The sequence below is a fragment of the Drosophila sulfurigaster genome, chromosome 3 (assembly GCF_023558435.1).
Source record: "Drosophila sulfurigaster albostrigata strain 15112-1811.04 chromosome 3, ASM2355843v2, whole genome shotgun sequence".
Lineage (NCBI taxonomy): Eukaryota > Metazoa > Arthropoda > Insecta > Diptera > Drosophilidae > Drosophila > Drosophila sulfurigaster.
Window position 1 is genome coordinate 47,374,551 of NC_084883.1, and position 27,627 is coordinate 47,402,177.

At 37.4% G+C, this 27,627-nt stretch overlaps 2 protein-coding genes across 3 annotated transcripts; both read right to left on the reverse strand.

The window, feature by feature from the left end:
• Nucleotides 1–2,032: 2,032 nt before the first annotated feature.
• LOC133840107 (fibrillin-1-like) lies at nt 2,033–13,051 on the reverse strand. Its single transcript, XM_062271768.1, is given in 10 exon segments — nt 2,033–2,257; nt 2,428–2,570; nt 2,632–2,734; nt 4,554–5,167; nt 6,187–7,180; nt 7,183–8,444; nt 8,504–8,629; nt 9,582–10,325; nt 10,381–10,587; nt 12,759–13,051. Coding segments are annotated over 10 exon segments (4,362 nt in total). The 5' UTR covers nt 12,814–13,051; the 3' UTR covers nt 2,033–2,143.
• A 3,010-nt stretch (nt 13,052–16,061) lies between these two features.
• Nucleotides 16,062–27,627, reverse strand: LOC133844425 (fibrillin-1). 2 transcript variants are annotated; one of them, XM_062278399.1, is made up of 10 exons: nt 27,090–27,624; nt 23,882–24,088; nt 22,813–23,826; nt 21,928–22,053; nt 20,876–21,868; nt 19,328–20,311; nt 17,562–18,511; nt 16,611–16,713; nt 16,407–16,549; nt 16,062–16,236 (listed from the first exon to the last, which is right to left on the reverse strand). In XM_062278399.1, the coding sequence occupies exons 1-10, from the start codon at nt 27,142–27,144 to the stop codon at nt 16,123–16,125; spliced, it is 4,689 nt and encodes a 1,562-aa protein (XP_062134383.1). In that variant the 5' UTR covers nt 27,145–27,624; the 3' UTR covers nt 16,062–16,122. The 2 variants fall into 2 exon arrangements, with proteins under 2 accessions (XP_062134383.1, XP_062134382.1); XM_062278398.1 differs by having other exon boundaries at nt 19,328–21,868; nt 27,090–27,627.

Here is a 27,627-nt window from a genome sequence, read left to right on the forward strand (position 1 = left end):
AGTCGAGCGTTTAAATAGACTTCGCTCCGCCATCAGCAGCAGCAGCAGCAGCAGCAGCAACCGAAGCAGCAACAGTAGCTAAGCGCTAATCTTTGAGACAATAACAAAAATGAATAATAAAAAAAAGAAATAATAAATACAATAACAACACAATAAACAATACGAGTCGAGAACAGAAAGTAATACAACGAGCCTATCGAGCGGTTAAGCGATGATCAGAGAACAGCATCCACATCCATTGAAATGAAATCGAACTCTCGAGGGTTATCAGCTCTGGATGGAGTCTAGATAGGCCTCAGTGTTATGTTCTCTAAATGATGCTAAATATGTAATATTTTATTAATTCTTCTGCTTTTGCTCTTATCGTCAGCTTGCGCGCTGCTTGTGGTCTATGTTTTTGGGGCTATTTTTGCACAAGACTCGTATCACAATCAAAATCGACATCAAAATCTAAATAGTGGAATAATTCAATGAATTCTAATGACAAGTTCTAACCAAACGAGTTCAACGGCATTTCTGGGCAATTATTGGAAGTAAATAAACTTTAAAAATTCAGAGCTTTCTAAAACTGGCAATATTCCACATCCACAGCCGAACTGAAGTTGAGATTCTACTGCCGAACAACCTGTCCAAAGTTTTCAGCACAAAGTTTTTCAATCTGCTTTTGTTTTAGTCATTTTCTGCTATGGCGTCGCTCTGCTTTGTGCTTATCAATTAACTAGACGCTCAACCGATTTACAGACTTGCAAAATCAGCTTTCAGTCAATCAACGAGGCCGCTGTTAAAACACACACACGTGTGGAACTTGTTTGCTGTTTGCTTTGTTTTGTGGATCGCATTTTAAGCATTGACTAACTTGCGATTGAGCTGCAGCTCAGTTGTATCTCTTCTCTTCGGTCTGTGGCTCGGCGAGATTGTGCAGCTCCACATTTTGTTGTATGACACATGTAAGGTCAGCATATTTGGGCTCTTTTTAATGCGTGACTATTGTCTGTTTCACTACACAACCCAAAACACACAAAATCTGATGCAATACGACATGGATTTTACACCAAATGTAACTACGACTTTAGTTTCTTATTATTTATTAACATTTTTATAATTTCATTAGCAGATAAAAGTGTTCTATTATATAGATTAGTGTAAGGTTAGTTGATGCTGATGGTTAGGGATTGTGGTTATAATTTTAACGATGATTTTTGCTCAAATTCAAATAAATAATTGTCTATGAATTACATACTTAATATATATTTGGCATTCAAAAATGTCGAAAAATGTATAACAACACTACATAACAATTAAAATAAAAGGATAAACCGACAAATTCTACCTATTGACTGACTAGAATGATGTTCCACAAGGAGAATACTTGTTTAGTACAATGAATAAATTTTTTCTTTTAAGAAAAATAAACGTTGACTCTCATAAAATGACTTTATGGAATCACACTGAAAAGCATGGTTAACTGAGTACATGACATTCGAATTGTTCTTTGTGATTCAGAGTTATAAACAATGTTTTTAATTCCTGAATTTTTCTCAGCATTTTTCTACGTTTCTTAAACAGCATGGTAGTAAAAGTAGATTAAATAAATCAATTGAAATATGTCTTAAAAATTCAAATTTAATTAAAGTAATTTACATACATTATTTAAAAGATATTCTTCCATCATAAAGTGAACTATTTTAGACCTGGATCTGCAGTTTTAAAAGAGGATGTCCAAAAGGAGTTGACAAAAATACACAAAGCCTTTTTGAGTGATTGATGATTAAGATTAAGATTAAGCCTGATATTATCCAATATCAAGCATTCTGGTTTGAAAAGAACTAGCATATAAAATTGTCCAGTTAATATTAACGCTTTTAACTCAATAGCATTATTCTGTACTATATAAAGAATAACATAAGTTTTAATTTTATTTAAATTTAGGAAGAATCGCGTTTAATATTCTTTATGTTTTAAGTAAATATTTAAATTTACTTGCCTAACAATTACAGGTACATATTAATAAAAAAGTAGGTTTTATATAAATAATTATTTATTTATTTAAGAATTATCGATACAAATAAAATAGATAGTTCGTGAGTTTATAAAAAAGATCAATATAAGTAAATTGAGTTAACGATAATTGACTAACGATTAATTAGTAACTCCCATATTGACGCCAGAGCGAGGTGAGTAGACCACGTTTCGGCTTTGTTAATGCACTTTACTTTGGCCGAACGTTCTTCAGACTGCAGCCCACGGGCAGGTTGACCTGCAAAGCAAAGTGAAACAGATACAGATACAGATACACTGACATATAAAGATACAGCTACAAATATTCATAAATGCGTTAAAGCCTTCATTCAATTGCTCGCATTACAGTTCGATAAGTATTATAAACTTGGCCAGTGGCTTTTAATTCATTCGATCGTGACAACTTACAGATTGTTGCGATGTAACTCTGACTGGCTCCTTATCGGGACAAATAACGTAGGACTCATGGCCAGCGAAGAGACTGCTGTGTGTTTCCTGCTCGACAGGATAACTGAGCCTTGCATGCGTCGCTGTTGAAGAAGCGGAGGCAGCTGTGCGAAAAAGTATCTTTATTAGATTGATAATTATGCATAATTATTAATATAAACTTACGTTTGACATGGATTATGAAAGTACACTGAAATGTTCGTCCATCTGTTGTGGTTGCCTCGTATTTCACAGTGTGATCACCAACGCCAAACAACGCACCAGGGAACTGCAAATAAAATAAGAATTAATAGTACTCAAATACTTACTTATAGAAAGTAGTATATAATTCTCGTTGAGACAATAGATTTTTATCTAACTATTGAAAATATTTTTATACCCGCTACCCATAGGGTAGAAGGGTATTATAACTTTGTGCCGACAGGAAATGTATGTAACAGGTAGAAGGAGGCATCTCCGACCTTATAAAGTATATAATATATACTATATATATTCTTGATCAGCGTCAACAGCTGAGACGATATAGCCATGTCCGTCTGCCCGTATGAGCACCTAGATCTCAGAGACTACGAGAGATAGAGCTATAATTTTTTTCCGACAGCATTTGTTATGTTTGCACGCAGGTCAAGTTTGTTTCAAATTTTTGCCACGCCCACTTCCGCCCCCGCAAATCAAAAAAATCGAATTTTAAAGCTAAAGTTTTGGTATATATAATAATAACTATAGTAGTTATGATTCCTAAAAATTTGGTTGCGATCAGATAAAAATTGTCGAAGTTATTAAATAAATACTTTTGTATGGGCAAAAACGCCTACTTACTAGGCGTCTTAGTTGCTTTGGCTAACAATCTGGTATATTGTGCCGTCTATGGTATACTTTGAGTGCGGTACTATATCGATATACCAAATATACAATTTGGTATAATTTTAGTATTTTTGCAGCATATTTGGTATATTTTGAGAATAATACCGCAAAATATATTGCTTTTATTCAAAATGGGTAGCGGATAATTCACAGTCGAGTACACTCGACTGTAGCTTTCTTACTTGTTTTGATCGGTTCGGTAATATTCTTAGCCCTTTCATGCCCGAATCAAGTTTTGGAAGTTTAAGAAACTGATGAGGTTGTATTAAAATTAACATGAAAAATATATAATATTAATACTATACGACAATTTGACAATTTTAAAAAACAGACTATAGAACAATTGATTAAACTAAAGAATACGGGGTATTAACAATTTTTAAATATAAATTGCGACTTGAATTGTTTTAGGTTACAGTGGACATTAAAGAGTTAACTCTTCTCAATTTGGTACCTTAATGCATTATTTCGGAATTTTTCAATTAATTATAGTCTACATTGCGCTGAAAGTGAAATGCTGTAATGAGGTATGATTTAAGCACTTAATTCGAATCTTTACTCTATTACTTTTTGCAATCTAGTTGAGTTACCGACTTTTATTAACAAATTAAAAGTTTTTTTTAGGTACACTGGAACTATGCTTTTCATTCAAGAGGATCATCGACTACTATATCGTTTAAATCTCGCATATCAATAAAAAAAAAGGTATTATTCTTATCAAAGAAGGAGACAGTTTTATTTAAAATGTATTTTTTCAAATAAAAACGAGTAGGAAAGCCACAGTCGAGTAGCATTCGAGTATCTCGACTTTAAGATACCCGCTACCCATTTTGAATAAAAGTAAAACAGTGTGGGATTACTCTTCAAATATACCAAATTATTATACCGCAATAATAACATACTAAAAATACTGAATATGTATTTAGTATATTGATATAGTTTTACATTTGAAATATACCGTGAAGTCAAAAATATACCATATTGAGAGTCAAAAAAAAAACCTTAGACCCATAGAAACGTATTTCTTAAATAACTTTTACAATTTTTTTCTCATCTTAACCATATTTTCAGGAATCTTAAATATTATAGTTGTTATTAAATGTACCAAAAACCAATCTGGACTTTAGCGGTTTAACAAGAAATTATAATAGACCATATCAAGGTGTTTGTTTGCACTAACTTTTACTATTTGTAACTCAATAATTCTTTTCCCCAATACTTACCGATGACTTGAAAATCTTCAGCAGTTTGCCCTCGAACCGCGGCTCTTCCCAAAGTACAGAACGCAGATTTTGATGCTCCTTCAGATGCACCTCAAACGAAGGCGGACAGTAGCTGGATGTGGATGAGCCCAGATCGATGCGACTGCTCTCGGGGTGACGCGAAGAAGGCACCTCTTCAACCAAGCTCTTAGCTGGTCTTGGCAGTGTTAGCTTGGCGAATTTCTGCTTAATTTTTAAGTCGGGCAATCTGGTGGGTTGGTAGGAAGTAAAAGGAATCGTGATGATCGATTTCTGTCTAAATGTTTGTTGTGCTTGCCAAGGAGCAACAATTCTTGTGGAGTTGCGACTATCGAACAGATTCGAGTCAAAAGGTTTGCACTCCAAGACGCTGCCCAAGCTCCAGCCATTGAAGCAGGTGGTGATCATTCCGGCAACTGACACAAAGCCCATGTTGCACTGCAGGTAGCAGATGGTGCCGAAAGTGGAGGCGACTCGCGTGCAGTTAGCTGGGAGGATGACGCCATTGCTGGGGGCAGGCAGTGGAGGACAAACACCAGCTGGTGTCCGCTGTGGGGTTGAGTCTGTTAGCCACACGCCACGAGACTGATGTGCGGCTGAAAAAAGCAAGGACGAGAACGGTAGTCGCGATTTTAAATAAAGCAAGTAAGAGAGTTACATTAAAGTGTGATCGACTGTGAGATACCCTCTACACATTTTTAACAAAAATTTAGGTAAAATTTATCAACAAAAACTACTAAAATATACCAAAGTCTACGTTTATTTGGTATTCGAAATATACACTATATTAATAGAAATTAATTAACTATAGTGAAATATGCCGAAAACTAAATAAAAAAAAGCAAGTAGGGTAGGGTAGTAGGGTGCTCGACTGTGAGATACCCGTTACAATTTTAAAACAAAACACTGCAGTATTAAAGTTAAGATACATATACCATGAATATACCAAAAACTACAAAAATATGACAAAGTCTACGTTTGGTACTACTGTACTCAAAATAAACCTTATTGTTATAAATAAGTTAATTATACTGAAAAATTACCCAAATATACCCAACTTTATACATAGTATAAGAATATACTACTAAAAAATACAATATATTTATAAATTAATAATTATACCGAAAAAATACACCGTAAATCTATTTTGTATTTCGATAAATAGCTGCATTCAAATTATACCATAGAGTATAAAATAAACTAAATACATTCAAAATATACTACATATCAAACTAAAATAACTATGACCCGGTAGCCCTTTTTATTGTTGTTTTTCAATAAGAAATGATTTCTTCAAAAACTTTTAAGATCTAATCTGATATGTTGTTATTATTGTAAACTTGCTATAGCTTCAAATTACGCTTACAATGCGTTATTTTTTCGATTTATAAAAATGTAAAACAAACTTGATCTTCGCTCTACAATAGCGAGTGCTGTCACCCAAAAATATCACCTTTATTTCTGCCTCTGAGAACTACATACATAGGTGGTGATACGGACAAACGCTAACCATGAAAATACTCTAAGGGATCGGAGATACCTTCTATTAAAAGTTATCCGTTATAGTACAAATCTAGCATTTGATTAGTGGGTATAAAAAACTTGAAGTACTTACACACACACTTGTTCTCTTCTCCCTCCCAATTGCCCGTTATGCCGCAGTTGCGGATCTCCGAACCTAAGAGCACATAGCCAGCATTGCAACGCACCTTGCAACGCGTGTTGTAGTGCAACTTGCGCTTGTGGCGATACCGATTGCAATGCGCCCTGCCATTGGCTGGTGCCTGGAAGCGCACACATCGATCGCTGTGATCTGGGGCGATAGGAGTAGGTAAATCGGTACTGGGAAATACTCTCGGAGCTGGCAGTGGAGTCGGTCTATGTTTCGGCAACTGATTTGATGTGAATGATGGGAAAGTTGGAACTGGTCTTGGGGCAGGCAACGGCACTGGCGATGGAGCTGGTTGTGGCAACAGATCCTCGCCCAGCGGCGTTAGAGGCATTGGTCGAGGCTCCGAGAGCGGTATCTGAGCAGGCGGCAAGCTTGGCTTGAGCACCTCGAATGATTTGTAGCAGCTGCGCTCATCAAAGGACAACTTCTTGCCAGCGCCACACGAGCACTTGAAGCTACCAGGTTCATTCAAACACGACTCCTCGCAGCCGCCATTGTTCACCGCACATTCATCGATGTCCACACAATCCTGGGCATTCTCCGCTAGCTTGTAACCCGTGGGACAGTCGCATTTGAAAGAGCCCTGAGCATTCTCGCAGAGATGCGAGCAGCCGCCGTTGTTCACATGACACTCATCGATGTCCACGCAGCTGCCATCGACCCCGATCAACATTCCCTCGCCACACTCGATGGGCGAGCAGCCTTGCTCCGACTTCTCCGAGCCAGGGGGACAACCGACGAGAGCTGGACGACAACTGCGTTCGTCCTCCTGTAGCAGATAGCCCAAGGGGCAGCCACATTCAAAGCTGCCCGGTTTGTTGATGCACTCGTGTGTGCAGCCACCTGAAAGTAAGCCGGCGCACTCATCCACATCCCGGCAAGTGATGTCATCAGCCGAAAGTTCATATCCTCGATCACAGGCACACTCACGCGAACCTATAAGATTAATGCAAAGCCACCCGGTTGATTCAAGCAGAGTTGCGCGCAGTTGCCATTCTGCTGAAGACACTCATTATGATCGCTACAACTGCGATCGTCCGGGTTTAAAGTGAAGCCCAAGGGACAAGCGCACTGAAAGCTTCCCGGCAAATTGATGCAGAAATGCGAGCAGTTCGCATTTGCAAGCGAACACTCATCAATGTCCAAGCAAGCGGATGGTGATGAAGCTGCAGGTGATGTTGATGTGACAGATGATGATTCATGAATGCGATTGTCGTAGCCCCAAGCGTAGCCTGGTTCACATAAGCAAGTATAGGAACCGTTGAGGTTCTCGCATTGCAGCGGCGGCTCACAGCTGTGCGTATTCTGGGCGCATTCGTCGATGTCGAAGCAGTAATCAGAGGAAAGTCCCGGCAGCTGAAGCATCTCGTAGCCCGTCGAGCAGTGGCATTCATACGCACCTGGTACATTGTGACACAGCTGCTGACAGCCGCCGTTGTTCACCTTACATTCATCCACATCGTTGCAACTCTTGCCATCCTCACTAAGTACATAACCCTTGCTGCAAGCGCAAATGCCGTTTTCGGCACTGCGGCAAAGCTGCTCGCAGCCATTGTTGTTCACAGCACAAGGATCGGGCGCCACGCAGGCAAGTCCTTCCGGTTCCTGAAGCGACATGCCACGTGGACACAAGCATTGATAGCCACCCGCTGTGTTGAAACAATCGTGGCTGCATTTGTGTGTGCCCTGAGCACATTCATCGATGTCCTGGCAGTTGACTTGATCCTCCAGCAAATGGAAGCCATCACGACAGCTGCAACGGAAGGAACCAAGCGTGTTCTCACAGAGCTGCTGGCAAACACGATGAGGAACGTGCTCTATGTTGCTGTCATTCTCCACGACAATGTCGCACTCGTTGATGTCCTGACAGACGCTGCCGTCGGGCGAGAGCCCAAAGCCTGGACTGCAAATTGGTTTGCGAGTTACAGGCACCGTTTCGGGTTCAACTTTGGGTTCAACTTCGAGTTCAGGTTGTGGTTCCGTCTCAACAGCCTTAACGGATTCCTCTGGCCCGACTTCAATTTCGTTGTCCTGCTTCTCCTCTTTTGTTTGTTTAACAGCTTCTTCGTCCTCTTTCTTTTCTTGCTCCTTAGCTTCCTCGTTGGTGTTCAAAGCAATCACACAGCGATAGGAACCAGGCGTATTCTCACAGCCATTAGCGCACTCGGCAATCACTTCGGGTAGCGCACATTCATCAATATCTGCGGAAGAATTTAGTGTTTGAAAGTTGTCACAATCAGTGGAAACTTCAATTACTTACCCACGCAGGTGTTGCGAGTAGCTGCGTCAATCTCATAGCCCTTCTCGCAGTCGCATTCGTAGCCACCGGGCAAGTTGTTGCAGATGTGAGAGCAGCCGCCATTCGACTCCTGGCACTCGTCAATATCTGTGATGAAGAAGAGCACTTGTATTTAAAATTTGTTTATATTTAATTTTAATAAGTAATAAAGATACAGTGATCTTGACTGTGATATACCCGCTAACCATTTTCAATAAAATCATATACAAATACACAAAATTAGTACCGAAAAAAAAATACTAAAACATATTTGGTATATCAACCAAACAAAACCGGAAAAATTCTGAAATATACCAAAAACAATATTTGAAATATTGTGATATTACTAAATTCAAAATATACCATAGAATACAAAATATACGAACTTGTCCGCCATGACAGCCAAGACTAGGATAACTTCGACACTTTTTATTCTATCAATTTTATATCTTTCAAGAGCAAGAGCTTTTAAAAGTTTGTAATACAGTGTTGTGGAACTTTTTATTTTTCTTCTCAAAATAGATTTTTTGAAATTTAAACTTTCATTCGGGCTGAACTGCCTACAGTCATTATCCAGTTTATACAAGGCAAAAATGATTTGAAGATCAGTTTATCTACGACCACTTTATAATTTCGAAAACCAATAACAAATTTCGATGTGCGTCAATCTCATGCGGAGTCCATATAATATGTTATGGTTAATGTTATTGGTTTGATATCTTACAGTGCTAGATAAATTACTTTGAATCGATTTAATTTCACTTGTATAGCGATTACTTTTTTACTGATTATTTAAAAGTTATTTAACTTTCCTTTGGATCAAAAAGTTTCAACAATATACGAGATGTTTCATTAACTCTTAACTTCATTTAAGTAAATTTATATTGAACGTTATATAGTCAGCGTTAAGTACCTTAAGTTGGTTCTACATAAACCTTATATATGTATATTCATCTAAAGTTGCTATTCAATGCAAACAATTATTCAACAACTTTAGCAAGGCATCCGCCAAATGCATTCCACTTTCTCATCATCATATATAAATGCGTTTCAAACCTACCATGACAGGTGGAATAATCCTGAGGATCCAGAGTGAAACCCTCATAGCAGCTACACTTGAGACGCGGTTCATTCTCTCCGGGGAACAAGACACGCTCGCATTTTTGCGCACAACCACCGCGATCTTCACCGCAATTCTCGTCCAGCAGTCGAGGTGAATAAGGATCATTTGTGGGTGCAACAACAATGTTGATGTCGGTGACATTCTCAGACACAATCTCCCTCTCGTTCTGAATAGTCGTTGGCTCTACATTTTGTTCGTTTTCAGGTTTCAATTCCACTTCGGGATGAGCTGCCGTCTCCTCAACTTGTTCCACCTGCGGCTCAACTGCAGTGTGCACTTCATTCTCAATTGGAGTTTGTACTTCATTCTCAACTGAAGTAAGTGCTTCAAGTCTCTTAATTAGAGTTTTTAGTTTATCCAACGAATCATCTAAATATTCGTCATCGCCATCGTCGGGCCGACAAGCGGGCAAATCTCCCACCCAATGCTTGGCTCCACAGTACAAAGCATTAATCTGTCTGTTCTCAAACTCGTAGTCCTCATTGCACGCATAATACGCCACAAGGAAAAATTTCTCTCCATGGCTTCCTCTTTCGTATTTTGCTACGATGCCATTACTGATTTCTGGCGCCTCCACATTAGCTTCAAGGCAGCTCAAGTCAAGCTGCTGCACCAACTCAGCGGGCACATTTGAATCCTCGTCAATGGCAGGCAATTTCTGTTTGCGTTCCGAGTGGGCGTCTATAAAACGAAATTGGTTACAAATGAATTTCAATTGTATCTGACTTTTACTCACCCTTCGCTTTGAGGCAGATGGGAGGTTCGCCTTCCCATTCTTCGGTGTCCACGTCGCAGAACAGCTCCTCGGGACCTTTAAGAACATACCCCGAAACACAGCTGTAGATGGCAGTGTTCACATGATCCGATTCGCTCACAATCAAGTCTGCATTGGCATTATCAACAGGCGGTGGTTTCCAGCAATCCTCATAGACGGCATTTGCAACTGCAAAAACAAGATTGAGCTCCTTGAATAACTTTGGTAACATATTGAAATAAAAGTTGAAAGACTTTCTAAGATATTTTACTGTACAAATTGAAGCCACTTAATATCATTTAATTAGTTTCATTACATTTTAAAAAAATTGATCTTGAAAAACAAAGTTAATGCCTTGGAAAAAGGGATTTATTAAGATGTTCTACTGCCAAACAAAAACCAGATACTCTCTTTTTAAAATTTGCTATGTTGTACAAACAAATTTGAAGCCAGTTAATCTATTTTAATAACTTGAGTAACATATGGAAAAAAAACATTTCGAAATATTGATGTTGAAAGTTCATCTCTTTTAAAAACTTCGAAAAGCCCATTTGCTAAGATGTTCTACAGAAAAATGTGAAGCTAGTTTATTCCATTTAATAATTTTAGTAGCATAAGGAGATATCTTGAAAGCTAAATCTTTTTTTAAAACAGTGACATTTATACTATATGTAACTTTAAAGTTCAAAGTTTTCAACACATTAGATCTGAAAAATGATACAAGTTTAGTCAGTGGATCCTTTTAAAACTTTAGTAATAAACTTATTAATAACATATCTTAAGTAACATATGGATAAAGAGATCATGAAGTGATTGTAAAATTTTAAGCCAGTTCATATCTTTTATATTTAGTAACATATTGAAAAACAAGTAACGAAGTTACAGCCGAGTATGCTCGACTGTGAGATACACGGGTAGTGTGTTTTGAATAAAAGCAAAATATTGCGGTATTATTTTCAAAATATACCGAAAATATTACAAAAATACTAAAAATATACCACACGGTATATTTGGTATATCTGTATGGTACCATATTCAAAATATACCAAAGACGGCACAATATATCAGATTGTCGGCGTTTTTGCCCATACAAAAGTATTTCCTTAATTTTTTGCAGGAATCACAACTACTATAGTTGTTATTGTATAAACCAACAATCGCAGCTCTAGCTTTAAAATTACTCTTGTTATTCGATTTTTTTGATTTGCGGGGGCGGGAGGGGGCGTGGCAAAAACAAATTTGAAACAAAACTTGATCTGCGTGCAAACATAACAAATGCTGTTGAAAAAAAATTATAGCTGTATCTCTTATAGTCTCTGAGATCTAGGTGTTCATACCGACGGACGGACAGATGTCGGAGATCCCTTCTTCTACCTGTTACATACATTTTCTGCCGGCACAAAGTTATAATACCCTTCTACCCTATGGGTAGAGGGTATAAAAAGGTCTTCAAGATGTTAAGTTACAGTCAGTGAATTTTATTGATAGCTTTAGTAAAACATGAAAAAGAGATGTTGAAGCGATTTTAAAATTGTATGCCTGTGAATCTTTTCCAAATAATTCAAACAACTTGATTGATCCAATATGGAGGGGGGAAATCCAGTTGTTGAGTCTGCCACACAGATCATGAAGATATTCGCTAAAAATCATTTTCATTCTCGTTACGTTTATTTTTATCTGTTTTGAAAATTTACGAGCACGTTTTATGCTTCTCGTTTGGTAAATGCCGGCCGGTAATTAAGTGGTCTATTTGTAGTAGGATGTGAGGGAAAAACATTGGTATATACATACATAGATGACAGAGAGAAAGCAAAGCGGCAATGAATTGATTTCGTTTTGAATTGTCTGTCTACAAACATACATAGTATTCTTCGCTAGCGACACTGACAATTCGATACACTGACAATTAGTCAAGTTCGCAAATTTAGTAAAATCAGAAAAAAACGACAATGGATAATCCCCAAAAGTATACACAGAGAATTAAAATATAAAGAATAAAAAGTTTTCGATTGAAAAAAATTCTTAAAACAATATTAGCATTCTAAAAAGTTCTTGAAACAGGATTTAATTTTTGCAAAGATCTAGAAACAACATTAAAATCATCTTTTGAGCTAAAAAAAATCTAATTTATTATATACTCATATTAAAACGTGTCATTAATATATTTTTCGTTTCAGCTTTTCCTCAACTTGAAGTGAGTAATATTATTTGGACAGTGAAATCACATTTGTGGCCAAGTTAAGGTCAATCAGAGGGGGTTGCAAGAAAGCACGAATGAAAACTCATATATCATATATCTAGCATATCTGAATGCAGTTGTATTTCCAGCTGGTTGTCGACTTCCTGTGTCGCCCACTTACCTCCGGAAAATGCAATGCAGCTCAGCACACATAAAATCAAATGTGCTGGCGACATTTTTTTCGGTTGCCTAAAAATATTGTTTATTCCAATCGAGAATATTTCTCTTCACACCTTTGCACGTCGTTGAACTTAGGTTTAGCTTTCTTTTTTTTTTTTTTTTATAAATAACAAGACATTAATTAATTTTACTTTTCAGCAGAGAGACGAAGAGACGAGCGAGAGAAGGCTGAAAATATAGATGGCGAGGTGAAATAGGCTGGTATAAAAATCCATTAAGATTAAGGCGGCTTTATAAATAACGATTTTATACACTTTGTCAAAACTGCACATTAATCACAATTCAACTCCAGGAAAACTGAATGAAAAATCTACTAAAAAAGTTTCAAGTATTTTAGCAGGTAAGAAAGGACACGAAATGTGGAGAACTATTTTCTAAGAAAAGCGAAACACACACCGTTCCCGACGACCGCCCAGGTAAGACTAAAGACTGCAGACTGAAGACCGCAACGAAGAGAATCCAATGTGGTCTCCAAAAATTGACAAGTGAGAAAGATACAGTTGAGAGTGCTCGACTTTAAGATACCCGCTAGCCAATTTAAATAAAAGCATAACGGTGCTGTATTATTTATATATTCAAAAAAAAAAAACTACTGACAAATTAGAAAGGTTATATTTGATATATTGATATATAAGGTATACTTTGAATTGATATAGTACAATATACCAATTATAGCCTTTGGTATATTTCAGAATTTTTTCTCTATACAAAAGTATTTCTTAAATACAACATTTATTTGATCGTAACCAAATATCAGTAGTCATGATGACTATAGTTATAATTGTATATACCAACAAGTAAGAAAGCTACAGTCGAGTGTGCTAGAGTGTGAAATAACCGCTACCCATTTTGAATAAAAGCAAAATATTACGGTAATAATCTCAAAATATTAAAAATAAATATGCATGTATTTTCGATCGGGATTTGAACTCGAGCACCACCGACCGGGTGGTTAAAAAAAAAAAGTTTATACCCCGAGCGGGCTCGAACCCGGGCACCACAACATGCTCGGCTTGCACTCTACAACCTGATGGTTGCTTATGAGCCCTTTATGAGCCCTTTATGCATACAGATTCTAATATAGACGAGCATGTATATACGTATACGCATACATACAATACATACATAGCAGGCGGTTTTACTCATACAAAATATTTCTTTAATAAAATCCAAAATTTTTATGTATAATTGTTGTAAATAGGACTTAAACAAAAAAAAATTTTGTACCCCGAGCGGGCTCGAACCCGAGTCCCCCGACTACCACAACAGTAATATGCTTGCACTCTACCAATAGAGCTATCGCAGTGCCTCTTGCATACAGATACAAATATAGAGGCGAGCATGTATATACGTATATGCATATGTTACATACAACACATACATAGAAGGCGTTTTTGCCCATACAAAACTATTTCTTTAATAACTTAAACAATTTTTTATCTGATCGCAACCAAATTTCCAACAATCATAAATACTATAGTTATTATTGTATATACAAAAATTCGCAATTCTAGCTTTAGCCTATATCATCTGGGTTGTTGACGCTGATCAAAATTATATTATATATACTTCAAAGAGTCGGAGATGCCTCCTTCTGTCTGTTTCAAAGAATCACAACGTCATAATACCCTTTTTCCGTATGATTAACGGGTATAAAAATATACTGAAAGATATATGCTGATCTTTTATGTTTATCATAAAGTAAATTAGCGCGAGAGTCGCGCACAAGTGTCGCCGTTGTCTTAGGGAGAGAACGATGAGGGACTATTTTTAAGATATATCATCATTATCATCATTCACAATGATAATTACTTCAGAGCAACGTTTCTCCTCTCTCTGTTATTACATAAAGCGCATCAATCATTAAATCAAATAAGCCGCTATCAATTGTTTTATCTTGGCTATAACATGAGAATTACACACACACACACATACAGAGACAGAGACAGTGACAGCTAAATCATTTTTAATTAAATAAATAAATAAATACGTTCTCGAATGGGGAATAAAAGTCGCGTAGGTGTGGTGAAATCGCGAGTCTTTTACTTAGTTGTTTGCTTTTTGTCGCTAATTTTTGCGTTGCTACTTTTTTATTATAAATTATATATATATATATATAAGTAGCGCACAAAGAGCTAATAAAAAAAACAAAACTAAAATTATTTAAAAAATACAATTGTAAAATAAATAAATGATTAAAAATGTAAAACTATTAAAAAAAACAAAATATAAAATAAGTTGGCTTTTGAAGTTAATTGTAATCAAATTTGATAAATAAAATAAGTAAACAACTGATATAAACTACATATGGGTAATTCCAAAACGGAATTTGTCCCGTGCGAGACTCTTTACATTGAAAATAACATAAACTGAAACAATTTTGAAAATAAGAAAAGTTTATTTTTATAGCTCTAGATAAGTACTTTAATTAGAGCTAAGAATGGTTTTGGAATTTTTTTTCTGTTTTGTTTTCTGATGTGATAATTGCAAAAATTAACCGATTCGTACGCAAAACCAAAAAATGAACGAAATTATATATTTTATCGGAAAACAGATCAAGTTCCTAAAATCAATCTTAGCTCTAAATATAGTGCTTATCTAGAGCTTTAAGAATAACATTCACTTATTTTTAAAATTGTTTCAGTTTATGTTATTTTCACTGCAGTGAACTGTAAAAGTCTCGCACGGGACAAAATTTCGCCATGGAATTACCCATATGTATATTTCAAGAGGCAAATGTTCCAGCAACATACATAGAAAGACGCATACATACAAACGAAAGCATAGCAGGCGCTTATGCCCATACATATTTATTTAATAACTTCCACAATTTTTATCTGATCGCAACCATATTTTAAAGAATCACAATTACTATAGTTGGTAGTGTATATACCAGCTCTAGCTCTAAAATTAAGCTTGTTATTCGATTTTTATTGATATAAGAAGGCGGGAGTGGGCGTGGCAAAAATTTGAAACAAAATTGATCTGCGTGCAAACACAACAAATTCTGTCGAAAAAAATTATAGTTCTATTTCTTATAGTCTCTAAGATCTAGGTGTTCATATGGACAGACGGACAGACAGACGGACATGGCTAAATCGTCTGGGCTGTTGACGCTGATCATACATTTCCTGCCGAAACAAAGTTATAATACCCTTCTACCCTAAGGGTAGCGGGTATAAAAATAGATTTCATTTAAATATGTATAATTATTTATTTAACAGTTATCGATACAAATAGTTCGTGAGTTTATAAAAAAGTTCGATATAAGTAAATTGAGTTAACGATAATTGACTAACGATTAATTAGTAACTCCCATATTGACGCCAGAGCGAGGTGAGCAGACCGCGTTTAGGCTTTGTTAATGCACTTGACTTCGGCCGAACGTTCTTCAGACTGCAGCCCACGGGCAGGTTGACCTGCAAAGCAAAGTGAAACAGATACAGATACAGATACACTGACATATAAAGATACAGCTACAAATATTCATAAATGCGTTAAAGCCTTCATTCAATTGCTCGCATTACAGTTCGATAAGTATTATGAACTTGGCCAGTGGCATTTAATTCATTCGATCGTGACAACTTACAGATTGTTGCGATGTGACTCTGACTGGCTCCTTATCGGGACAAATAACGTAGGACTCATGGCCAGCGAAGAGACTGCTGTGTGTTTCCTGCTCGACAGGATAACTGAGCCTTGCATGCGTCGCTGTTAAAGAAGCTGAGGCAGCTGTGCGAAAAAGTATCTTTATTAGATTGATAATTATGCATAATTATTAATATAAACTTACGTTTGACATGGATTATGAAAGTACACTGAAGAGTTCGTCCATCTGTTGTGGTTGCCTCGTATTTCACAGTGTGATCACCAGCACCAAACAACGCACCAGGGAACTGCAATAAAATTAGAATTAAAAGTCATACTTACATGCTTACTTATACTAGGGCCTATTATACAAAAGTAATGCTTACTTTAAGATCGCAAACTAATTTGTATCTTTTTAAATATAATAAAGTTTTTGATCTAACATTTAAAAAGGGTTGTTGATCATGAACAAATTTGGCAATCAACGACTATTTCGATTGTTCTATTTTTCCACAAATTGTTATGCCTAATTTCGACAATATTCTTAATTATTCGTACTTTGATAGTGAAAGTGAGAGGTTATATCGTAGTATGATTAAGGCACATTATTCTGAATTGAATTTGAACATTCTAATTAAGTTAGCAACCTTTATTAACAAATTCAAAGCTTTGTTTAAAATCTTCTGGAACAAATGCTTTTCATTAGCTTTTAAGACGATCATCGACTGCTTTATCGTTTAAGTCTCTCATGACTATCAAAAATGGTTTTAGTTGAAAAGTATTTTTCCAATTAAAAACAAGTAAGAAAGCTACAGTCGAGTGTGCTTGACTTTGAGATATCCGCTACACATAAAACCCAAACAATGCGGTACTTATACCGCAAAATACTAAAATATAACAAACGCTATATTCGGTAGATTAATACAGTAAATACATTTAAAATATACCATAGGGTATATACCAGATCGTCAGCCAAAACAATTAAGTATTTCTAAAACAACTTCTACAATTTTTATCTGATCGCAAACAAATTTTCTGGAATCATAAATACAATATACTATACTACACTATTTGCATTAAACAAGAAATTATAATTAGCCATCTAAAGGCGATTAAGTGCATTAAATTAAAATATTTATAACTTCCCCATACATACCGACGACTTGAAGATCTTCAGGAGTTTGCCCTCGAAGCGTGGTTCTTCCCAAAGAACAGAGCGCAGGTTCTGATGCTCCTTCAGATGCACCTCAAACGAAGGCGGACAGTAGCTGGATGTGGATGAACCCAGATCAATGCGATTGCTCTCGGCGTGATGCGTAGAAGGCGTATCTTCAACCAGACTCTCAGCTGGTCTCGGCAACGTTGCATCCGTTAGCTTGGCGAATTTCTGGTTGAAGTTAAAGTCGGGTAATCTAGCAGGTTGACGTGGAGGCAATGAGAAGGATCTAAAAGTTTGCAAGGAAGCAAAAGGATTCGAATTCAATGTTGCTGGCGATCTTCTAATCGTGATGAGCGTTTGACAGCCAACCGATTGTTGAGTCGTCGGATCGGTTGCACGGAAAATGACTTTGTGGACTCCTTCAGGTAAATGTCCTTGCAGTTGCCTAGCCCAAGTCGGAGATGCAGCCACGTAGCGATAATCCGCATTTGTCGCCGGACGCTGGAGAATAACATGAGCCTTTGTCTGCTGTGGTCCCAGCATGATGACAACATTCTCCGGGCAAGTAATGAAGAGCTTGATACGAGGTTGTGGTAAACGAACAGATTGCTGTGGTCTCGACTGCTGTCTAAACGTTTGTTGTGCTTGCCAAGGAGCAACAATTCTTGTGGACATGCGACTGTCAAAGACATTCGAGCCAAAACGTTTGCACTCCAAGACGCTGCCCAAGCTCCAGCCATTGAAGCAGCTGGTGAACATTCCGGCAACTGGCACAAAGCCCATGTTGCACTGCAGGTTGCAGACGGTGCCGAAAGTGGAGGCGACTCGCGTGCAGTTAGCTGGGACGATGACGCCATTGCTGGGGGCAGGCAGTGGAGGACACACAGCAGGTGATGTCAGCCGTGGAGTTGTGTCTGTTAGCCATACGCCACGAGAGTGATGTGCGGCTGAATGATTGAGGGAGATATCATTAGTAGAGAGTTTAGATAAAACAAGTAAGAATGCTATAGTTGAGTGTGATCGATTATGAGATGCACTCTACAAATGTTTAACAATATAGTGCGGTATTTACGTTAAAATTACTACTAAAATATACCAATGTATACTTTTGTTATATCGATGTACTACTGTACTCAAAATATACCTTATTGTTATAAATAAGTTCATTTTACTGAAAAATTACTTAAATATACCCAACTTTATATATAGTAATATGAATATACTACTATATTAAAAAATATACAATATTTTTATAAATTAATAATTATACCGAAAAAATACTGAAATACACCGAAACTCTATTTTGTATTATTATTATTATTACTTTCAAAATATACCATATAACATAAACTATATATATATTCAAAATATTCAATGGTATATAAAATATACTACATATCCAACTAAAATAACTTTGACCCGGTAGCCCTTTTAATTGTTATTTTTTCAGTAAAAAATAATTTCCTCAAAAGCTTATACGATTTTTATCTAATATGTCGTTATGATTTCTCTAGATTCTAATTACACTTACTACTCGTTATTTTTTTAGATTTTTCTTCTACAATAACAAGTGCTGTCACCAAAAAAATTATATCTTTATCTCTTATAGTCTGTGAGACCTCCATACAGACAAACAAATAAAGCTAAATCGACTCAGCTCTTCACACCGACCATGAGATGCCTTCTTCTATTATAAGTAATCAGTTATAATACAATTCTACAATATGAGTGGCAGATATAGATATAAAGCTTGAAATACTTACGCACACACTTGTTCTCCTCTCCCTCCCAGTTGCCCGTGATGCCGCAGTTGCGAATCTCCGAACCTAAGAGCACATAGCCAGCATTGCAACGCACCTTGCAACGCGTGTTGTAGTGCAACTTGCGCTTGTGGCGATACCGATTGCAATGCGCCCTGCCATTGGCTGGTGCCTCGAAGCGCACACATCGATCGCTGGGCAACTGTGGGGCGATAGGTGTAGGTAAATGAACTGGTCTCGGAGCTGGCAGTGGAATCGGTCTATGTTTCGGCAACTGATTTGATGTGAATGGTGGCAAAGTTGGCACCGGTCTTGGGGCAGGCAACGGCACTGGCGATGGAGCTGGTTGTGGCAACAGATCCTCGCCCAGCGGCGTTAGAGGCATTGGTCGAGGCTCCGAGAGCGGTATCTGAGCAGGCGGCAAGCTTGGCTTGAGCACCTCGAATGTTTTGTAGCAGCTGCGCTCATCAAAGGACAACTTCTTGCCGGCGCCACACGAGCACTTGAAGCTACCAGGTTCATTCAAACACGACTCCTCGCAGCCGCCATTGTTCACCGCACATTCATCGATGTCCACACAATCCTGGGCATTCTCCGCTAGCTTGTAACCCGTGGGACAGTCGCACTTGAAAGAGCCTCGAGCATTCTCGCAGAGATGCGAGCAGCCGCCATTGTTCACATGACACTCATCGATGTCCACGCAGCTGCCATCGACCCCGATCAACATTCCCTCGCCACACTCGATGGGCGAGCAGCCTTGCTCCGACTTCTCAGTACCCGGGGGACAACCGACGAGAGCTGGACGACAACTGCGTTCGTCCTCCTGCAGCAGATAGCCCAAGGGACAGCCACACTCAAAGCTGCCCGGTTTGTTGATACACTCGTGTGTGCAACCACCTGAGAGTAAGCCCGCACACTCATCCACATCCTGGCAAGTGCCATCAGCCGTAAGTTCATATCCTCGATCACAGGCACACTCATGCGAACCTATAAGATTAATGCAAATGCCGCTGCAATTACCAAAATCGAGCGAACACTCATCAATGTCCAAGCAACCGAAGCCATCGGGAGCCAGCTCAAAACCTGAGTTGCAAGCACAGGCAAAGCCACCCGGTTGATTCAAGCAGAGTTGCGCGCAGTTGCCATTCTGCTGAAGACACTCATCATGATCGCTACAACTGCGATCGTCCGGGTTTAAAGTGAATCCCAAGGGACAAGCGCACTGAAAGCTGCCCGGCAAATTGATGCAGAAATGCGAGCAGTTTGCATTTGCAAGCGAGCATTCGTCAATGTCCAAGCAAGCGGATGGTGATGAAGCTGCAGATGATGTTGATGTGACAGATGATGATTCATGAATACGATTGTCGTAGCCCCAAGCGTAGCCCGGTTCACATAAGCAAGTATAGGAACCGTTTAAGTTCTCGCATTGCAGCGGCGGCTCACAGCTGTGCGTATTCTGGGCGCATTCGTCGATGTCGAAGCAGTAGTCGGAGGAAAGTCCCGGCAGCTGAAGCATCTCGTAGCCCGTCGAGCAGTGGCATTCATACGCACCTGGCACATTGCGACACAGCTGCTGACAGCCACCGTTGTTCACCTTACATTCATCCACATCGTTGCAACTCTTGCCATCCTCACTAAGTACATAACCCTTGCTGCAAGCGCAGATGCCATTTTCAGCACTACGGCAAAGCTGCTCGCAGCCATTGTTGTTCACAGCACAAGGATCGGGAGCCACGCAAGCGTGTCCTTCGGGTTCCTGAAGCGACATGCCACGTGGACACAAGCATTGATAGCCACCCGCTGTGTTGAAACAATCGTGGCTGCATTTGTGTGTGCCCTGAGCACATTCATCGATGTCCTGGCAGCTGAACACTTCACTGGCATATCCAGGTGGACACAGGCAACTGAAAGTGCTGTTGTCCTCGCTGACCAGACAACTTCCTGGACGACATCTCTCATGTCCCTGCTCACGACTACAAACGCTCTCCACCACCTCGCAGCTGTGTGCGTCTTCACCTAGTCTGTAGCCCTCGGGACAGAGGCAAACGTAGCCGCCGCTCTCCAGGTTCTCACATTGATGCGCACAACGTGTGCGATTCAGTTGGGGATTGTCGAGAGCCTCACAGTTGTCCGGAGCGCAGTTGACTCGATCCTCCACGACAATGTCGCACTCGTTGATGTCCTGACAGACGCTGCCGTCGGGCGAGAGCCCAAAGCCTGGATTGCAAGTTGATTTGGGAGTTACAGGCACAGTTTCGGGTTCAGCTTCGGGTTTAACTTCGAGTTCAACTTCGGGTTCAACTTTGAGTTCAGGTTGAGGCTCCGTCTCAACAGCCTTAACCGGTTCCTCAGGCCCGACTTCAATTTCGTTGTTGTGTTCCTCCTCTTTTGTTTGCTTGACAGCTTCTTCGTCCTCTTCCTTTTCCTCCTCCTCAGCTTCCTCCTTGGTGTTCAAAGCAATCACACAGCGATAGGAACCAGGCGTATTCTCACAGCCATTGACGCACTCGGCAATCACTTGGGGTAGCGCACATTCATCAATATCTGCGGAAGAATTTTGTGTTTGAAAGTTGTCACAATCAGTTTCAACTTCAACTACTTACCCACACAGGTGTTGCGAGTAGCTGCGTCAATCTCGTAGCCCTTCTCGCAGCCGCATTCGTAGCCACCGGGCAAATTGTTACAGATCTGCGAGCAACCGCCATTCGATTCCTGGCACTCGTCAATATCTGTGATGATGGGAGAGAATGTTGAATTTGTTTAGATTTGATTTTAATAAGAAACAAAGTTTCATTCGAGTGAGCTCGACTGTGATATACCCACTACCACTTTTCAATAAAATCAAATTCTACAAATATACCAAATTAATATACCAAAAAATACTAAAGTATATTTGGTATATCAATCAAACAATAAAACCATATTCCTAATATATACCATTAATAATAACAAAGGCAATATTTAAAATATTGTGATATTACTACTTTGAAAATATACCATAGAATACAAATATACCAAATATCTGTCATGGCAGCTGAGACCTGATTGCAGTTTTTTGCCATACAAAAGTATTTCCTAAATAGCTTCGACAATTTTTATTCCATCTATTTTATATCTTTTTAAAACTTTGTAATACAGTGTTGTAGAAATTTGTATCTTTCATCTCAAAATAGATTTTGATTTTAGAAAATTAAACGTTCATTTGAACTGAACTGCCTGCGATCATCTATTTTAAACAGATCAAAAAATAATTTGAAGATCAGTTTTTCTACGACCATTTTAAAATTTCTAAAATCAATAACAAATGATTATTTTCGAAATAATTTAAGCATTAAATATGGTCAGCGGTACAGCTACGTACCTTCAGCTGGTTCTACCTAAACCTTTTATAAACATATTCATCTAAAGTTGCTATTAAATGCACACAATTACATAACAACTTCAGAAAGACATCCGGCAAATTCATTCCAAATGGTTTTTAAACCTACCATGACAGGTGGAATAATCCTGAGGATCCAGAGTGAAACCCTGATAGCAGCTACACTTGAGACGCGGTTCATTCTCTCCAGGGAACAACACACGCTCGCATTTTTGCGCACAACCACCGCGATCTTCACCGCAATTCTCGTCCAGTAGTCGAGGTGAATAAGGATCATTTGTGGGTGCAACAACAATGTTGATGTCGGTGACATTCTCAGTCACAATCTGTGTCTCCGTTTGATTAGTTGCCTCAGCACTGGGCACTAATTCTGGCTCTGCCTTTGGTTCGTCAACGGGCACCACAAATTCGGATTCGCTGTCAGGTTTCAATTCCACTTCGGGATGAGCTGCCGTCTCCTCAACTTGTTCCACCTGCGGCTCAACTGCAGTGTGCACTTCATTCTCAATTGGAGTTTGTACTTCATTTTCAACTGGAGTTTGTACTTCAGTCTCAACTGCAGCTTGTACTTCAGTCTTAGGTTCAGCAACTGTCTCGATCTCAACATTAGTTGGCACAGCAGGCAGAGTTTCAGGTTGCACTTGTGGCTGCTCCTCCACTTCCTCAACTGGCGGTGGAGGCGGCGGTAGCTTCACGCCCTCCAATGTATCGTTCACTGGATTTGGCGTCTCGGTTTCTTCCTCTACCGCTTCATAATCATTATAATTATAGTCATCGTCGTTGGCATTATCCCCGACATCGTCATTTTCGTCGTCATCGTCGGTATATTCCACACGTGGATAACAAGCGGGCAAATCTCCCACCCATTGCTTGGCTCCACAGTACAAAGCATAATTCTGTGTGTTCTCAAACTCGTAGTTCTCGTTACACGCATAATACGCCACAAGGAAAACCTTCTCTCCGCGTCTTTTCCTTTCGTATCTTGCCACAATGCCGTGACTAATTTGTGGCGCCTCCACTTTAGCTTGAATGCAGCTCAAGTCAAGCTGCGGCACCAACTTAGCGGGCACATTTAAATCCTCGGCAATGGCCAGCAATTTCTGTTTGCGTTCCGAATGCGTGCCTTTAAGAAGAAATTGGTTATAAATGCATTCCAATTGTATTCGACTTTTACTCACCCTTCGCTTTGAGGCAGATGGGAGGTTCGCCCTGCCATTCTTCGGTGTCCACATTGCACAGCAGCTCCTTGGGACCTTTGAGAACATACCCCGAAGCACAGCTGTAGATGGCAGTGTTCACATGATTCGATTCGCTAACAAACAACTCTGCTTGGGCATGATCCACAGGCGGCGGTGTCTGACAATCCTCATAGACGGCATTTGCAACTGTAAAAGAAGAGTTGAACTCCTTAAATAACTTCAGTGACATATTGAAATACAAGTTGAAAGACTTTCTAATTAAAGCCACTTAATTTCTTTTAATTAGCTTATTTTTAAAAATTGATCTTGAAAGCGTAAAAACAAAGTTAATATGTTTTAATTATTTGGAAAAATGGATTTACTATATTAAGATGTTCTACTGTCAAATATTTTTTTTTTTTAAGAGATTTGCCAAAATGTTCTACTTAAGGCAATTAATTTTCTTTAATAACTTTAGTAGCATGGGGAAAAGAAATCTAAATATAAATCTTGAAAAACAATGAGATTTGTTAAGATGTTTTACTATATAGTTTATATCTTTTAAAAGATTTAGTAACATTTGGAAAAAGAAATTTTGAATCTGTAAAACAAAATTAATATCTTTTAATAAAATGGAAAAAAAAAACAATTTATAAATCTTCTGTGAAATTAAAGCCAGTTTATCTCTTTTAAAAACTTGTAAGATATTTTACAGAAACATTTTATTCCAGTTTATCTCTTCTAATAATTTTAGTAACATAAGGAAACCGACATCTTAAAAATGTAAAAACAAAGTTAAAGTTAAAACAATTTTTCGATGATGTTTCACTGTAAAATTTGAAGCCAGTTCATCTCTTCAAATCTTTTCTATTTTTTAGAGAAATAGATCTTAAAACTGCAGACCAAAGTTAATATCTTTAAAAAGCATGGACATAAACAGATTTATTATGATGTTCTATTACAAAATGAACGCTATACTATAGCTAGCTAATTTCTTTAAAAACTTAGAGAAGATGTTGTACAGACAAATTTGAAGCCAATATATATCTTTTAATAACTTTTGTAACATAAGAAAAAGGATGGAAGGAAGGAAGGAAATGTTTTTAAATAACTTGGAAAAAGAGATTTGCTAAGATGTTTTACTATAAGATTTGAAACGAGTCTATCTCTTTTCAACACATAGTAACATATTAAACAAGAGATCTTGAAACAGTATTAATAAAGTTAGTGGATCCTATTAAAACTTTAGCAACATATCGAAAAAGAGATCTGTAAAACTAAAACCAATGAATCTTATTGAAAGCTTAATTAAGTAACATAAGGAAAAAGAGATCTTGAGATGATTATAAAATTAAAGCCCGTGAACTTTTTCAAATAATTCGAACAACATGATTGATCCAATATGGAGGGGAAATCCAGTTGTTGAGTCTGCCGCACAGATCATGAAGATATTCGCTAAAAATCATTTTCATTGTCGTTACGTTTATTTTTATCTGTTTTGAAAATTTACGAGCACGTTTTATGCTTCTCGTTTGGTAAATGCCGGCCGGTAATTAAGTGGTCTATTTGTAGTAGGATGGAGAGGGAAAAACATTGGTATATATGTAGATGACATAGAGGAGGCAAAGTGGCGATGAATCACCGATCTTTTCGCTATGAATTGTCTGTTCACATAGTAACATATATAAGTTAACATATATTCTACGCTGGCGACACTGACAATTAGTCAAGTTCGTAGGCGGTCAGCCGCAAAAATATATTATAATCAATGAAAACTAAAACAGATAATCCCCAAAAGTATACACAAAGAATACAAATTATGAGATTGAAAAGTTTTCGATTTAAAAAATTCTTGAAACAAAATTTCAATGTTAAAAAGATTTTGAAAGATTACAATCCAAAAAAATTCATGAAACAGGATTTCTATTTTGAAAAGGTCTAGAAAAAACATTAAATTCAAAATCATACAGTATGTAGATACAAAATTTCTCAAATAATTCAGCCATTAAAGTAAAGATATCGTGATTTAAACAAAATTTAAATTTGAACAACATTTTGAAGCAAGGGTTCTATTAAAAAAATGTTAATCTCAAAAAGTTTTTCAAACAGATTTCAAAATTAAAAAGTTTGTGAAACAATATTACAATCCTAAAGAGTTATAGAAACAAGAATTCAATTTTGAAAAGATTGAGAAACTAAATTGAAATTGATATACAAAAAAAAAAAAATTAAATATATACCCATGAATTTTGAATATGCAAAATTTAGCAAATAATTGAGCCATTAAATTTGGAAACAATATTTCTAACATAAAACGTCAAACAAAAAACAAACTCAAAAATAATTTTAAATCAAGATCTTAACAAAATTTTGAAACAAGGTTTCTTTCATAAAACAATTTCAATCAAAATTGCAATCTTAACAAAATTTGGAAACAAAACTTCTAACACAAAAAAATTTAAAACAACATTTCAATTTCAAAAAGTTGTTGAATCAAGATTTCATAGTAAAAATAATTTTAAGCTAAATTTCATTTACAAAAGACAACAAGATTTCGATCGCACTTTTGACATTAAACATTTTTTTGCTTTTCCCTTAGTATCGAAAATATCGTTAATATTTAATCTTGAACATTTTTTAACATTATTTTCGAACATTTTATTTTCCAAAATTTTAATATGCTATATTCATATTCAAAAATTGTATTTCTTTTTTTAATTTAAATGAAAACTCTTAAAACAATAATTTTAAATCTAGGTAAAAAGGATGATTATATTCGTTGTTTTTTGACATTTAAACTAAAAAAGTAAGTAACTAACTAAAAAAAAAGTTCAAAGATGTCTTTCTTTAATTTCAAAACTTTTCTGTCTGTGATACATATGAAAAATCAGCTACATGACAAGATAAACCCCCACGAGGCAAATGTGTCATGCAACTATCAGTCAGCTTTTGCTTATGGATATGGCTCATCAGATATTAAAGAAAATGGTTTTTATGGCACGTTTTAATGTGTTTTTCGTTTCAGTTTTTCCTCAACTTGAAGTGAGTAATATTATTTGGACAGTGAAATCACATTTGTGGCCAAGTTAAGGTCAATCAGAGGGGGTTGCAAGAAAGCACGAATGAAAACTCATATATCATATATCTAGCATATCTGAATGCAGTTGTATTTCCAGTTGGTTGTCGACTTCCTGTGTCGCCCACTTACCTCCGGAAAATGCAATGCAGCTCAGCACACATAAAATCAAATGTGCTGGCGACATTTTTTTCGGTTGCCTAAAAATATTGTTTATTCCAATCGAGAATATTTCTCTTCACACCTTTGCACGTCGTTGGATTTGGGTTTAGTTTTTTTTTTTGTTTTTATAAATAACAAGACATTAATTAATTTTACTTTTCAGCAGAGAGACGAAGAGACGAGCGAGAGAAGGCTGAAAATATAGATGGCGAGGTGAAATAGGCTGGTATAAAAATCCATTAAGATTAAGGCGGCTTTAAAAATAGCATGCGCCTGAACACGCACAACACTTATAGTCACATATGTATATAGTATGTATGTATGCATATATATTTAAATATGCTGCTGGAATACGATTTTATACACTTTGGAAAACTGCACATAAATCACAATTCAACTCCAGCAAAACTTAATGAAAATGCTACTGAAAAAGTTTCAAGTATTTTAGCAGGTGAGTTCACAGAAAGGACACGAAATGGGGAGAACTATTTTCTAGGAAAAGCGAAAC